Source organism: Narcine bancroftii, chromosome 6 (genome assembly GCF_036971445.1).
Source record: "Narcine bancroftii isolate sNarBan1 chromosome 6, sNarBan1.hap1, whole genome shotgun sequence".
In the NCBI taxonomy this organism is placed as follows: Eukaryota; Metazoa; Chordata; class Chondrichthyes; order Torpediniformes; family Narcinidae; genus Narcine; species Narcine bancroftii.
The window spans coordinates 157776782-157789093 of NC_091474.1; the positions used below are offsets into that span (position 1 = coordinate 157776782).

A 12312-nucleotide genomic window follows, 5' to 3' on the forward strand; every position below is an offset into this window, starting at 1 on the left:
GGTGTGGGCAGTGGCGTACCGAGGGAAAATAGCACCTATGCCAAGCACTGTAATTGCGCCCCCCCCCCATCCCCAGATGGGAATGTGGAGTGGGGAGGTGGGGATTGGAGAGGAGGATTGATCCATCTGTGCCTCTAGCAGTCCCAGGGTTCCAACAGCGGTGCTCTTATCCTCTGCCTGCCCTTGGGCTACAGCGTTTTCCTCTCCCAGAGCTGTGACCTTGGAGGTCCCTGCACCGAGGATGTGTGACTGGTTGATTAGTAGTCCTGGCACTACCATCACTTCAGCAGCTTCTCCAACCCAGCCAGATGCAAATGTGCCATTGTTGCTATCTTCGACGTTGCCTCTTGCGAAAGTGGTGCCTGTGGTTTCAACAATGTCTTATCAGTCACTCGTGACTGGAAACTTCCTAGTACGTTTCTCTGCATCCCCTGTGATCCCCCTGCAGGGACGGGGAACCCCACTGACCCCCTGGGGGGGGGGCGGGGAACCCTCGTTACCCCACTGCACTGATGGGAAATCCTTGTGTAGGAACATACCTGAGAGTGAGAGACTGGAGTGAGTGTATAGATCAAAATATTCACTGCTTGCGAGAACCTAATACATCACTCAGATCGTCACTGCTAGAGGCTGGATCCCCTTTTTCTCCACGATACTGGCTGGGCAATGTGAAAGGGCGCTAGAACTAGGTTTTGTTGGTCCAGTGTGAATGGTCCTACCGGTATTTCAAAATGGGTCATTCACATGCCAATTTTGCCAGCTACCAATGTGAAAGGGGCTTTTGTTTCTGATATTAATCTTTGCATTTGGGAAATTGGGTCAAAAATCTAGACCTTTACTTACCATTTAAATATATTTTTGCTGATTTCAATATTGAACCAATCCCCTTTAAACAAATCGTTATTCATCAAGTCATTGTCTACCTAAGTAAGAATCCTGAAGGTTGTAATCTTCTATCATAAGCCATGAAAATTGAAGTTTCATTAGATGTGGATATTTTTAAAAATGCTTTAAGTATTGCTCTTGTAGTTTGTAAGATCCCAGACTCCCACATCCCATTCATGTGCATTCCTTAACAAAATATGTATCTAAGAATACATTTCCCAGGTCACCTTCATGGAAAAAGACTTACCACAGAAGGCCAAATGTTATAGCTTGTCTGCTAACTGATTCCCAAATCTTATTGGAATGGTTATCAATGGGGTTTTGTAATATCACCATCTGAGATGCGTCACTCCCACATTTGGATTTATTTTGAATGCTTTGTCCACAGCCTGCATCCTCTGTTTTTGGGCTCTTTTCTAATGCTGTATTCTTAGCACAGTTGCACACCACAAGAGATGGGTTTGAGGGAGGATAAGGTGAATCTGTGTAGATAATCATAAATAAGGAAAGGTGTCGAAAAAGAAAAGCAAAAAAACAATTTTGAAGTGGAAAGAACAAAAGAAAATCACAAGGGGATGAACCATATTCCCTAGGAAGGCCTCGGCTTGAAATGTTGATTACCCTTTAGTTCCTATGCATGCTTCCTGAATTGATGAGTTGCTCCAGTACTTTTGAGTATTGCAAGGATGAACCAATGCAAATTTATAATGACTTCAGCACTAACCTCTGTGGAATTGTTCTATTGAATTTATCACTGTTTCCTCTTGCTATTACCTATTGAAACTGCTCAAACTGCCATTACAATGTAGCAGAAACAGTCCTCAATAGAAAGCTAAAATGAAAATGATGGCAAGATGTATGCAGAGGAATAGAATACTATTTGAAATTGTCCTCTTTATAATAAACTATCTGACAACTACTTCAAACATCTACAATAGGAACTTGAAAATTACAATATGTAACATGGCAGAAATCGTAAACTCGCTCATATTGAAATAATGGCAAAATGATTAAAAGAGGAATAATTATTTGAAAAGATCAAAAGAAGCATAAATAACAGAAATACAGAAGTTTGGTTTAGTAGTTTGTTAATCTATCACAATTAATATCAGAAGTGAAATATATACTCTGCCAGTTGTATTGGTAAAACTTAACCAGTCCAATCACTGGATTGCACTGTTATAAATTAAATGGTTATACCCATGATCCTGATCTACAAACACAACTAGAGGATGGAGCTAATGTTGACTTTTGATGCATTTTTTTTGAAATAAAACTCATTATCTGGTACTGTGACCTTAGAGATGCAAGATTGGCAAATTTTCCAGACAATGGATATTATTCCTATCAAAATCTAAACTTGGTTGGTTTAAAAGGAACATGGGAAATGAGGTCCCTGTGAATTTAAATGGAACTCCGGGAATAGTACTTGTGAAGTGGACATTGAATTATAAGTGTTACAGCTGCTTATCCTTTTATCCGAGTTCCTTAGGATCGGATACTTCTCAATATTCTGATTATTCTGGAATGTGGAATTAAAATAGTGGTGGCACAGATTCATGCAAAACATAAGCCCTTCTTATGGAGTGACGCCACTGAAGCTGGTTGAATGAGCAATAGTTGTCTTTGTTACCCATAATCCCCCACGCATCTGGAACTGCTCTGCATTTCCCAGAGTGGTTCCAACTGTGTGGGGGGATTATGGGTAATGACAATGGCCATTGATCCTGCATTAAAACAAAAAGAGACTCACCTCTTCGGGCTCTGCCACACTTTTGTCTGCCTCCTTCCAGCCTGGCTCGGCTGCTGTTAGGCTACTTACCATCATCTGCTACCTCTGCACCGGCTCAGATGCTGGGGCTTCCCATCACCTGCTCCTCCATTGGGCCCAGTTCTTACTGCTGCTTGGGTTCAGCCTCTCCCTGGCATCCCCTTGGCTTCTCTCCCTCCAGCACCACCTTCTCAGCACCGGCTCGCTTCTCTCCTCCTTCCTCCCAGGCTGATGAGCTCAACACCTGGGTCCCTTCACCCTCTGGCCCCGGCAGCTCAGCGGGCTCCCTCTCTTCTTTCCCCCGCTGGGCCACCACGCTCTTCGAGCCGCGTTCTCTCTTCACTCCCTGCTTGCCCGCCCAAGTTGCGCTGCTGCTCTCTTCCCGCTTGAGCTGTGTACTGTACTCGTTCTCTCCCTGCTTGCCTGCCCAAGCTGCGTTCTCTCCTCACTCTCTGTAGAAGATATACTGTACATGCAGTAAAAAAAAGTTCAATTTTTCAAAGATTTTCTGAATCACAGATAAAGGGATAAGGACATATCCATTATTGCATCTTTTCAACAGCAATTGTAAACATGTTGCTAACTTTGTGTTCCAACATTTATCCCTTGTCACTAGTTGATGTGATTTTTCTTTTCCTCTCTCTGTTTCTGTGCTGCTTTTGGAAGGATGAAAATGAGTTGGACCCCATTGTTGCTATGGTAACCATTTCCAAAATTGACACTAATGTTTCTGTAATAAATATGTTTGTTCACAGCCTGTGAATGAAAATATGGGCAACTGCATTTTATTAACTTTCCGATTACATATTTTGAGTACTTTTATTATAACATTTTTTATTCTCCTGTTATAGTACATTCTTGTGCTGTGTAATTCCATTGGAACTCCCTTGGATTCAAAATATATTGATATCGGTGAGTATAAAAATTGTATTTGTTTATGCAATTGTGTTTGATCTTAGCTTCTTCATTTGTGACCTATTTGGTTTTAGGGTAAAACTCTGATGACCTGGCATCAGATTGTTTAAAAAATCATAATTGTTTCTCTTGTTCATTGCTTGGAATGTAAGCCAGGTGTCTCGATCCCAAAAAGAGCTAGATTATTGGAGTTTTATGTACTTAGACTGAAGTGGTCATTATGGAAAAAAATTTCTTGTATGTTGCAGAACACTTGGGTAATTATGGTTTACAAGGAGCTGTGTGTTTTCGCGAGTGAAAAGAGCAGGCCAACTTCTGGTGATTATTGTGGCCTATTCTGTGGGGCTTTTAGTTGCTCTCCTACAAGGAAGTCCTGGACCTATGTGGTCCAGGTGCATATCTGGGATATGCTGAGTGAAAAGTGATTTTGTCAGTAAAATTTAGATTTGTTTTGCAACAACAATTCAGTACATAAGTATGGGATTGTTGTAAAACTTGTCAGTTTCATGAATGAAACCTTCAAGAAAAGAACTTGTTTCTCCCATTTTCTGATTAAATTGATCCTGTCAGGATAAATAAAAATGGGAAATATGTGCAGAAGGTAAACCTGAAAATCTTAAACTCTTGGATGACGGCTACAGTTATGAGGCGTAACATAACACTGCAGTGAAGAAATTCTCTACTTGAAGTCTTCATTTTCACTGGAACTATGAGAACAGTTCTGGATACCAATGACAAGTGGAAGAATAAATCAAATGGATGTGATAAATAAAACAGAAGTTCCTAGACTTTGGTTAGAAAATGGAACATCAGAGCCCTTCAGCCCATGTAAACCTATTGGCCAGGCTTCAAATTATTGTGGCTGGGAACTTCAAAATTATGTCAGCTAAACACATCAGTTTTTCTCAACATCCGAGAACTCTTGTGTGTGGATGGATTACCACACTGAAAAAGAATTTTGCAGGATGTCTCTGAGACAGAAAAAGAGAATACCTGTCTACATCCAGAACATACTGTTGAAAGGTTTTACTGTTAAAGCATAGGCTCATGAACATTCTAGGGCAATGCCTATCAGCTCTTGAGAATAAACAGGAAAAACTGTATAATGGAAGAATTGTGAAGTTTGACATATGGTTGTGGTGGATGATTAGCAGAGATGGAGATGGGACAGAGCTTTGAGTTGGATTGGGAAGGGTTAGACCTGGGGGTAGAGGAGGCAAGTGGATGGCAGTTAGGCAGACAATCAGTTTGAATTGGCAAGGGATGGACGATCCAGGATCTGGGGAATAGCCAGGAAGCAAAGTTACTTGGAGCAGATTGTCAGGAATATGATTAGTGGATGGAATGGTGGCAATATCTCTAACTCTGGAGAGAGATCATTTTATCTTTCTAAGATGCTGCCTTGTTGCTGTTACTATCTTCAAGCTGTTCTTTATTGCAGTGACCCCTCAAATGTTGTTTATGGGACATTAGACTCTCTTGTCCAGCATTAATTAAGAGTGCTGTGAATTCTGGTGTGCTTTGAACTGCACGCTTCCCTCATGATTTCTTGTGAAGAGGGCGGCTTAACAATCCACCCCTTGAATGTGGTTTGCGAATGCCGTTGTTCTTTATTCTGAAAAATATTGCAGTGGAAATGGTATGAAAAGCAGTATTTTCTGAACTTCTCCAATAAAATGAATCATTTCATTTTCAATATCAATATGACAAAAAGTAGATTTTTTTTAAATTGTGAGTTTTATATATCAAAAGAATATAACTGGATTGGATGCAAATTCTCCTCAATCTTGAGAGAAAATACATTTATGTACATTTGAGAAATTAAATGTTAAAGCACTGGGAAATTGTTTGATTCAACCTGGAGGAACCATCCCTACTGTATGATATGTTCATGATTCTTATATTGGCTAACTTCTTTCTTGAAAGACAATTGAGTTATGCCTGAAGCTAATCATTATTATAGAACTCCTCAACTGCAGACATTTTATTACCAGTCTAATGTTTGAGTTTGCATTTAGTCTTAAGCAATGAATGTCTTCTGTTGTTTCACAAGCCTATGCTTTAACAGTGAGACCCTTCAACAGTATGTTCTGGATGCAGACAAGTATTCTCTTTTTCTGTCTCAGTGACATCCTGCAAAATTCTTTTGCAGTGTGGTAATCCATCCGCACACAAGAGTTCTCAGTTGATGAGAAAAATTGATGTGTTTAGCTGACATAATCCAGGAATTCCCAGCCACAGTAACTTGAAACCTGGCCAGCTTTTACTTTGAGGCATAAATCATATCCAACGTCGAACAAAAATGTTATTGAAATTTTGGTGACAATTTGTAATAATTGATTATTGGTTATTTAAAAAAAATAATTCAAACATTATATCTTAGTTAAATCTTCAAAGCGAGGAGCATTGAATTTTGAAACTGCCCCCACCTCCTCCCTCTGTGGGCAACCCCGCCTCCTCCCCCCTGTGGGCGCCCCCGCCTCCTCCCCCCGTGCGCGCCCCCGCCCCTCCCCCCGTGCGCGCCCCCGCCCCTCCCCCCGTGCGCGCCCCCGCCCCTCCCCCCGTGCGCGCCCCCGCCCCTCCCCCCGTGCGCGCCCCCGCCCCTCCCCCCGTGCGCGCCCCCGCCCCTCCCCCCGTGCGCGCCCCCGCCCCTCCCCCCGTGCGCGCCCCCGCCCCTCCCCCCGTGCGCGCCCCCGCCCCTCCCCCCGTGCGCGCCCCCGCCCCTCCCCCCGTGCGCGCCCCCGCCCCTCCCCCCGTGCGCGCCCCCCGCCCCTCCCCCCGTGCGCGCCCCCGCCCCTCCCCCCGTGCGCGCCCCCGCCCCTCCCCCCGTGCGCGCCCCCACCCCCTTACCCTGTGCGCGCCCCCGCCCCTCCCCCGTTTGTGCCCCCGCCCCCCTTTCCCATGCGCGCCCCCGCCCCTTCCCCATCCCCATGTGCCCTGTCTCCTTCCACCCGCGCTTCCGCCTCCTTCCCCCTGGAAGCCCCCTCACCTCCATCCCCCCGTGCCCCTCTTTCTCTCCTCTCCCTCTTTGTGCGCTCTCTCTGTTCTCCCTTCTCTCTCTTTCCTCCTTTTTTTCTCTCTTCACTTTTTTTTGGGTTCTCTCTCACGCTTTTTCACTTGCTCTCTCTGCTCTTTTTCTTTCGAGCTCATTCTTTCTTTTGTGCGCTCTCCTCATTTTTGCTTGCTTTTTTTCTGTTTTTCACTTGCTCTCTGTTTTGTATCTAAATCAAAACATAGAGATGAGTGCAGTACTAGATCTCTTTTTCGGGAATGAGACAGGTCAGGTGACAGAAGTATGTGTAGGGCTGCAGTTTGGATCCAGTAATCATAATGACATTAGTTTCAAGTTAATTATGGGGAAGGAAAGTTCTGGGCCTTGGGTTAAAATTCTAAATTGGAGCAAGGCCAATTTTGAAGAAATGAAAAAGGATTTAGAATGCATGAATTGGGATAAGTTGTTTTTTGGACAAGGCTGTGTGATGTAAGTGGAGGACCTTCAGAGGTGATATTTTGAAAGTACAAAGTTTGAATGTTCCTGTCAGAATCAAAGGCAAGGTTAGCAGGTACAGGGGACCTTGGTTTTCAAGGGATATTGAGGATCTGATTTGGAAGAAGAGAGAGGTGTATAGTAGGTATAGGGAACGTGGAGCAAGTAAGGTACTTGAGTATAAGAAATGCAAGAAAAACCTCAAGAAAGAAATCAGGAAGGCTATAGAAGACACAAGGTTGCTTTGGCAGATAATGTGAAGGAAAATCCCAAGGGTTTATGATAGAATATTAAGAGCAAAAGGATAGTAAGGGACAATATTGGTCAGAGTGGTTGGCTTTTTATGAAGCCAAAAGAGATTGGGGAGATCTTTAATGTTTTTTTTCTATTAGTATTTATGCAGGAAATGGGCACAGAGTTGTGGAAAATAAAGAAGACAAGCTGTAAGGTCATGGAACCTGTGCAGATTAAAGAAGAGGAAGTGCTTGCTGTCTTAAAGCAAATAAGTCCTTGGGGCCTTTCAGGATATTTTCTCAGGCCTTGAGGGAGGCTAGTGTTGATATTGCAGGGGTTCTGGCAGAAATATTTAAAATGTTCTTAGCCACGGGTGAGGTTCCAGACAATTGGAGGTTAGCTCATGTTGTCCATTGTTTAAAAAAGGCTCCAAATGTAACCCTGGAAATTATAGGCTGATGAGCCTGACATCAGTAGGAGGTAAATTATTGGAAGGTCTTTTAATAGCTTGGATTTATTTGGATATCCATGGACTGATTACAGATAGTCATCATTGCTTTGTGCATGATAGGCTGTGCTTAACCAATCTGATAGTTTTTCAAGGAGGTTACCAGGAAAGTTGATGAAGGAAAAGCTGGATGTTACTACATAGACTTTAGTAAGACCTTGACAAGGTCCTGCATGGGAGGTTAGTCAGGAAGGTTCAGATGCTAGGTATTCCTAGTGAAGTAGTGAACTTGATTCATCAATGGCTACATGAGAGAAGCCAGAGAGAAGATTGTTTCTCAGACTGGAGGCCTGTGATTAGTGATGTGCCTCAGGGATTGGTATTGGGACCACTGTTTTTTGTCATCTATATCAATGTTCTGGATTATAATGTGGTAAATTAGATCAGCAAATTTGCAGATAACATTAAAATTGGAGGTGTTGTGGACAGCGAAGAAGATTTTTAAAGCTTGTAGAGAGGTTTGGACCAGCTGGAAAAATGGACTGAAAAATTGAAGATGGAATTTAATGCAGACAAGTGTGAGGTATTTCATTTTGGAAGGACAAACCAAGAAAGGACATTCACGGTAAATGGTAGGGCACTGAGAAGTGTGCTAGAACAGAGGGGTCTGGGAATACAGATACATAATTTCCTGAAAGTTGCATCACAGGTTGGTAGAGTTGTAAAGAGAGCTTTTGGTATATTGGCTTTCATAAATCCAAGTATTGAATATAGGAGTTGGGATGTTATGTTAAAGTTATATAAAACATTGGTGAGGCCAAATCTGGAGTATTGTGTGCCGTTTTGGTCGCCTAACTACAGGAAGGATGTCAAAAAGATAGAAAGAGTGCAGAGAATATTTATTAGGATGTTGCCTGGATTTCAGGAACTGAGTTGTAGGGAGAGGTTAAACAGGTAAGGACTTTATTCCCTGGAGCGTAGAAGAATGAGGGGAGATTTTTTTGTATATATTTTATTTATAATTTTTAAATCATATAACATAAATTATAACATATTCATACAGATATTATATAATTAAATAAACCCCTCACCAACCTCACTCCTCCCCCTTCCACCAACAAAGAAAGAAGATCATCACTTAAAAACAACAATATTCAACTATTGAGCTGTGGAAACCGAGACGCCCACCGGAGCGGATTGAGAGGTTAAATGTTCAAACTGTGGCTGCATGCCATTAGGCAGACGAACCGGTCCCAAATGTCACACACGTGGCGGGGCAGCCGGCCAAAATGGCACCTTCAGGGGTTTCTTCCCGACCTCGGCACCAAGCTTAGAAGCCCGCGCTCCGTGGCTCACATGATGCCCTGATGGCGTCCAGCCCCAAGGCGCGGTTCTCAGCCAGGTCCGGGCTAGGAGAATAAGAACAGCCAGACAAACCTCAATAAATCAGTTTTTGCTCATTGAACTCAACCGTTTGGTTGTGGAGTTATTCAGTAAGCAGAGTAGCCGTCGCTACATTGGTGACCCCGACAGGTTCAAATGTTTTTGAACCTGATAGGAACGACTCCTCGATCAACGCTATAGCCATCAAACTTCCAGACTTCAGGATACAGAAGCCTGAGACTTGGTTCAGCCATGCAGAGGCTCAATTTCACCTCCGCCAGATTTCATCAGATACAACCAAGTTTCATCATGTGGTTGCCGCCCTGGACCAGGCCACCGCCAAATGAGTGCTGCACCTCGTCCAGCACACTCCCGCGGAAGACAAGTACGGTACCATCAAGCGGGTGCTCACCAGCTCCCTTGGCCTCTCCAGGCTCGGATGCTTCACCTCGACACCTTGGGAGACAGAACTCCAATCGCGTTAATGGATGAGATGCTCGCACTCATGAGCGATCACACTGCCTGTCCACTCTTCGAGCACATCTTCCTCGACCATATGCCCGAAGACATCCGGTCGTTACTGTCCTAGAAGAGATTTGACGATCCCAGGAAGGTCGTTCAAAATGCTCAGGAGCTATGGCTTGAACGATTCCCAGAGGGTTCAGCAGTCCCGGGCATGACCATGTCAAGCCTTCCTCTAGTGCGGAGGAATGCTCAGCCTCTGCAGGGTCCTCAAAGAGCATAGCCAGAAGCAAGCCATCCACTTCAGGCCTCTGCTTCTTCCACCAGCGCTGGGGAGCCAAGGCTCGGAAGTGCCGTCAGCCCTGCTCGTTCCAGGCATGCCGGCTACTGTTAATGGCTGCAGCGGCTGGCCAAGAACACAGCCTTCTCTACCTGGAAGATGCAATCAGCGGCCGACGCTTCCTTGTCGACACCAGGGCCCAGATCAGTGTCATCCTGGCCACAGCCATCAAGTCCCGGATCCAGCCTCAAGGGCCTCCACTCCGTGCAGCCAACTCTACGGAGATCTGAACGCATGGTAACAAGACCGTCCACTTCCAGCTTGGCCAGCGGAAGTTCTCGTGGAGGTTCAACGTTTCGTCTCTCTGAACCTCCATCCTGGGTGTTGACTTCCTCCTCGCCAACAGGCTCCTGGTCGACCACTGAGGTAGGCGACTCATCAGTGCCGTACCTTCCAATTTGTTCGTTTCAACGCCTCCCACACAAAGCAGCCGCAGATGGCCATGGTCAGCACACCCAAGGACGAGTTCCAGCGCATCCTGGTTGAGTTCCCGTCCCTCCTCAAGCCACAGTTCTCTGCTGCCTCACCACTCCACAGGGTGTTTCATCATATCCCCACCCAAAGCCCACCAGTCCATGCCAAGGCATGCCGGCTCCCGCCAGATAAGCTCCAGATAGTGAAAGAGGAGTTCTCGCATCTGCAGGAACTCAGGATCATTCAACACTCTGACAGTCCTTGGGCCTCACCGCTCCACTTGGTCCCGAAAGCTTCCGGTGGCTGGCAACCCTGCAAAAATTATCGACGGCTTAACGATGCAACAGCACCTGACCGTTACCTGGTCCCTCACATTCAGGATTTTATGGCCAACCTGCATTGCACAATTGTTGTCTCCAAGGTCGACCTGGTGTGCGGATATTATCAAATCCCAGTGCACCCTGAGGACATCCCCAAAATGGCCATCATCACCCCCTTCGGCCTGTTTGAATTTCTACGAATGCCTTTCGGGCTCAAGAATGCAGCCCAGACCTTCCAGCACCTCATGGATATGCATGGATAGGCAGAGATTTGAACTTTGTGTTCATTTATCTGGATGATATTCTTGTCGAGTGGTAGGTAAGTAATCCACCCCTCACATTGTACCACGTAGCTCAGCAGTGACCTGGATATCAGTAGTCAATGTTCCTAATCCCAACAATTCCTCAGGGGTTAAAAATATATTACCACCTCCTTGTTCCCAAACACGCAGGAGCCAGGCCGCCAGAGTTTCTCCCGTCTTTTGCCTAAATTGATCTCCAATTGCGGCCAACTCTTTTATAGAGAAGTCACATATCGTTAACTGCTCCCGACCCCTGTTCCCACTTTGGCCCACAAGGCCCTCTACCCCGTCTATGGAAGGAGGCCGAGGCCATCCCATAGAGGGGGTAGGCCATAGAGCATAAGCAGGGGTTCGGGTATCTTCCCCTAGGTCCGCTTATATAAGTTCTGTAAATTATTATCTCTAATTTTAATTCCATCCTTCTTCCATTTAAGTCTACTCCCTTTTTCATATTTTTCATAATCAAAATTCTGCATTGGCATTAACACATTTTTGTCCATATTAATTTTGTACCTTGATATTCTTCCATATTTTTCTAATATTGTTTGTTATCTTGTCAGTGATTCAGCCGGGTCGGACGTATGTAATAGCACATCATCAGCAAATAAACTAATTTTATGTTTTTCCTGTCCAACTTTGAAGCCCTTAATATCTGGATCTCTTAAAATCTCCATCAGAGGTTCAATAGGTAGTATAAATAATGCTGGTGATAGGGGCACCCCTGTCTACTCGATCTTTTTCTTCTTTGGCTTGGCTTCGCGGACGAAGATTTATGGAGGGGGTAAATGTCCACGTCAGCTGCAGGCTCGTTTGTGGCTGACAAGTCCAATGCGGGACAGGCAGACACGATTGCAGCGGTTGCAAGGGAAAATTGGTTGGTTGGGGTTGGGTGTTGGGTTTTTCCTCCTTTGCCTTTTGTCAGTGAGGTGGGCTCTGCGGTCTTCTTCAAAGGAGGCTGCTGCCCGCCAAACTGTGAGGCGCCAAGATGCACGGTTTGAGGCGTTATCAGCCCACTGGCGGTGGTCAATGTGGCAGGCACCAAGAGATTTCTTTAAGCAGTCCTTGTACCTCTTCTTTGGTGCACCTCTGTCTCAGTGGCGAGTGGAGAGCTCGCTTGGGAAGGTGATGGACTTCCATTCTGGAGACGTGACCCACCCAGCGCAGTTGGGTCTTCAGCAGCGTGGATTCGATGCTTGCGGACTCTGCCAGCTCGAGTACTTCGATGTTGGTGATGAAGTCACTCCAATGAATGTTGAGGATGGAGCGGAGACAGCGCTGATGGAAGTGTTCTAGGAGCCGTAGGTGATGCCGGTAGAGGATCCATGATTCGGAGCCGAACAGGAGTGTGGAT

At 45.2% G+C, this 12312-nt stretch overlaps 1 protein-coding gene across 6 annotated transcripts in view; it reads left to right on the top strand.

Annotated features, from left to right (window-relative positions):
* Window positions 1-12312, top strand: part of wdr35 (WD repeat domain 35) — a 93849-nt gene that overhangs the window by 32986 nt on the left and 48551 nt on the right. For 4 of the 6 annotated variants that reach the window (XM_069886463.1, XM_069886461.1, XM_069886462.1 and 1 more), the window contains exons 11-12: window positions 3323-3355; window positions 3508-3568. In XM_069886463.1, the coding sequence (XP_069742564.1) occupies window positions 3323-3355; window positions 3508-3568 (94 nt within the window). The remainder of the gene's footprint in view (window positions 1-3322; window positions 3356-3507; window positions 3569-12312) is intronic. The other 2 variants (XM_069886464.1, XM_069886465.1) reach the window with 1 other exon arrangement.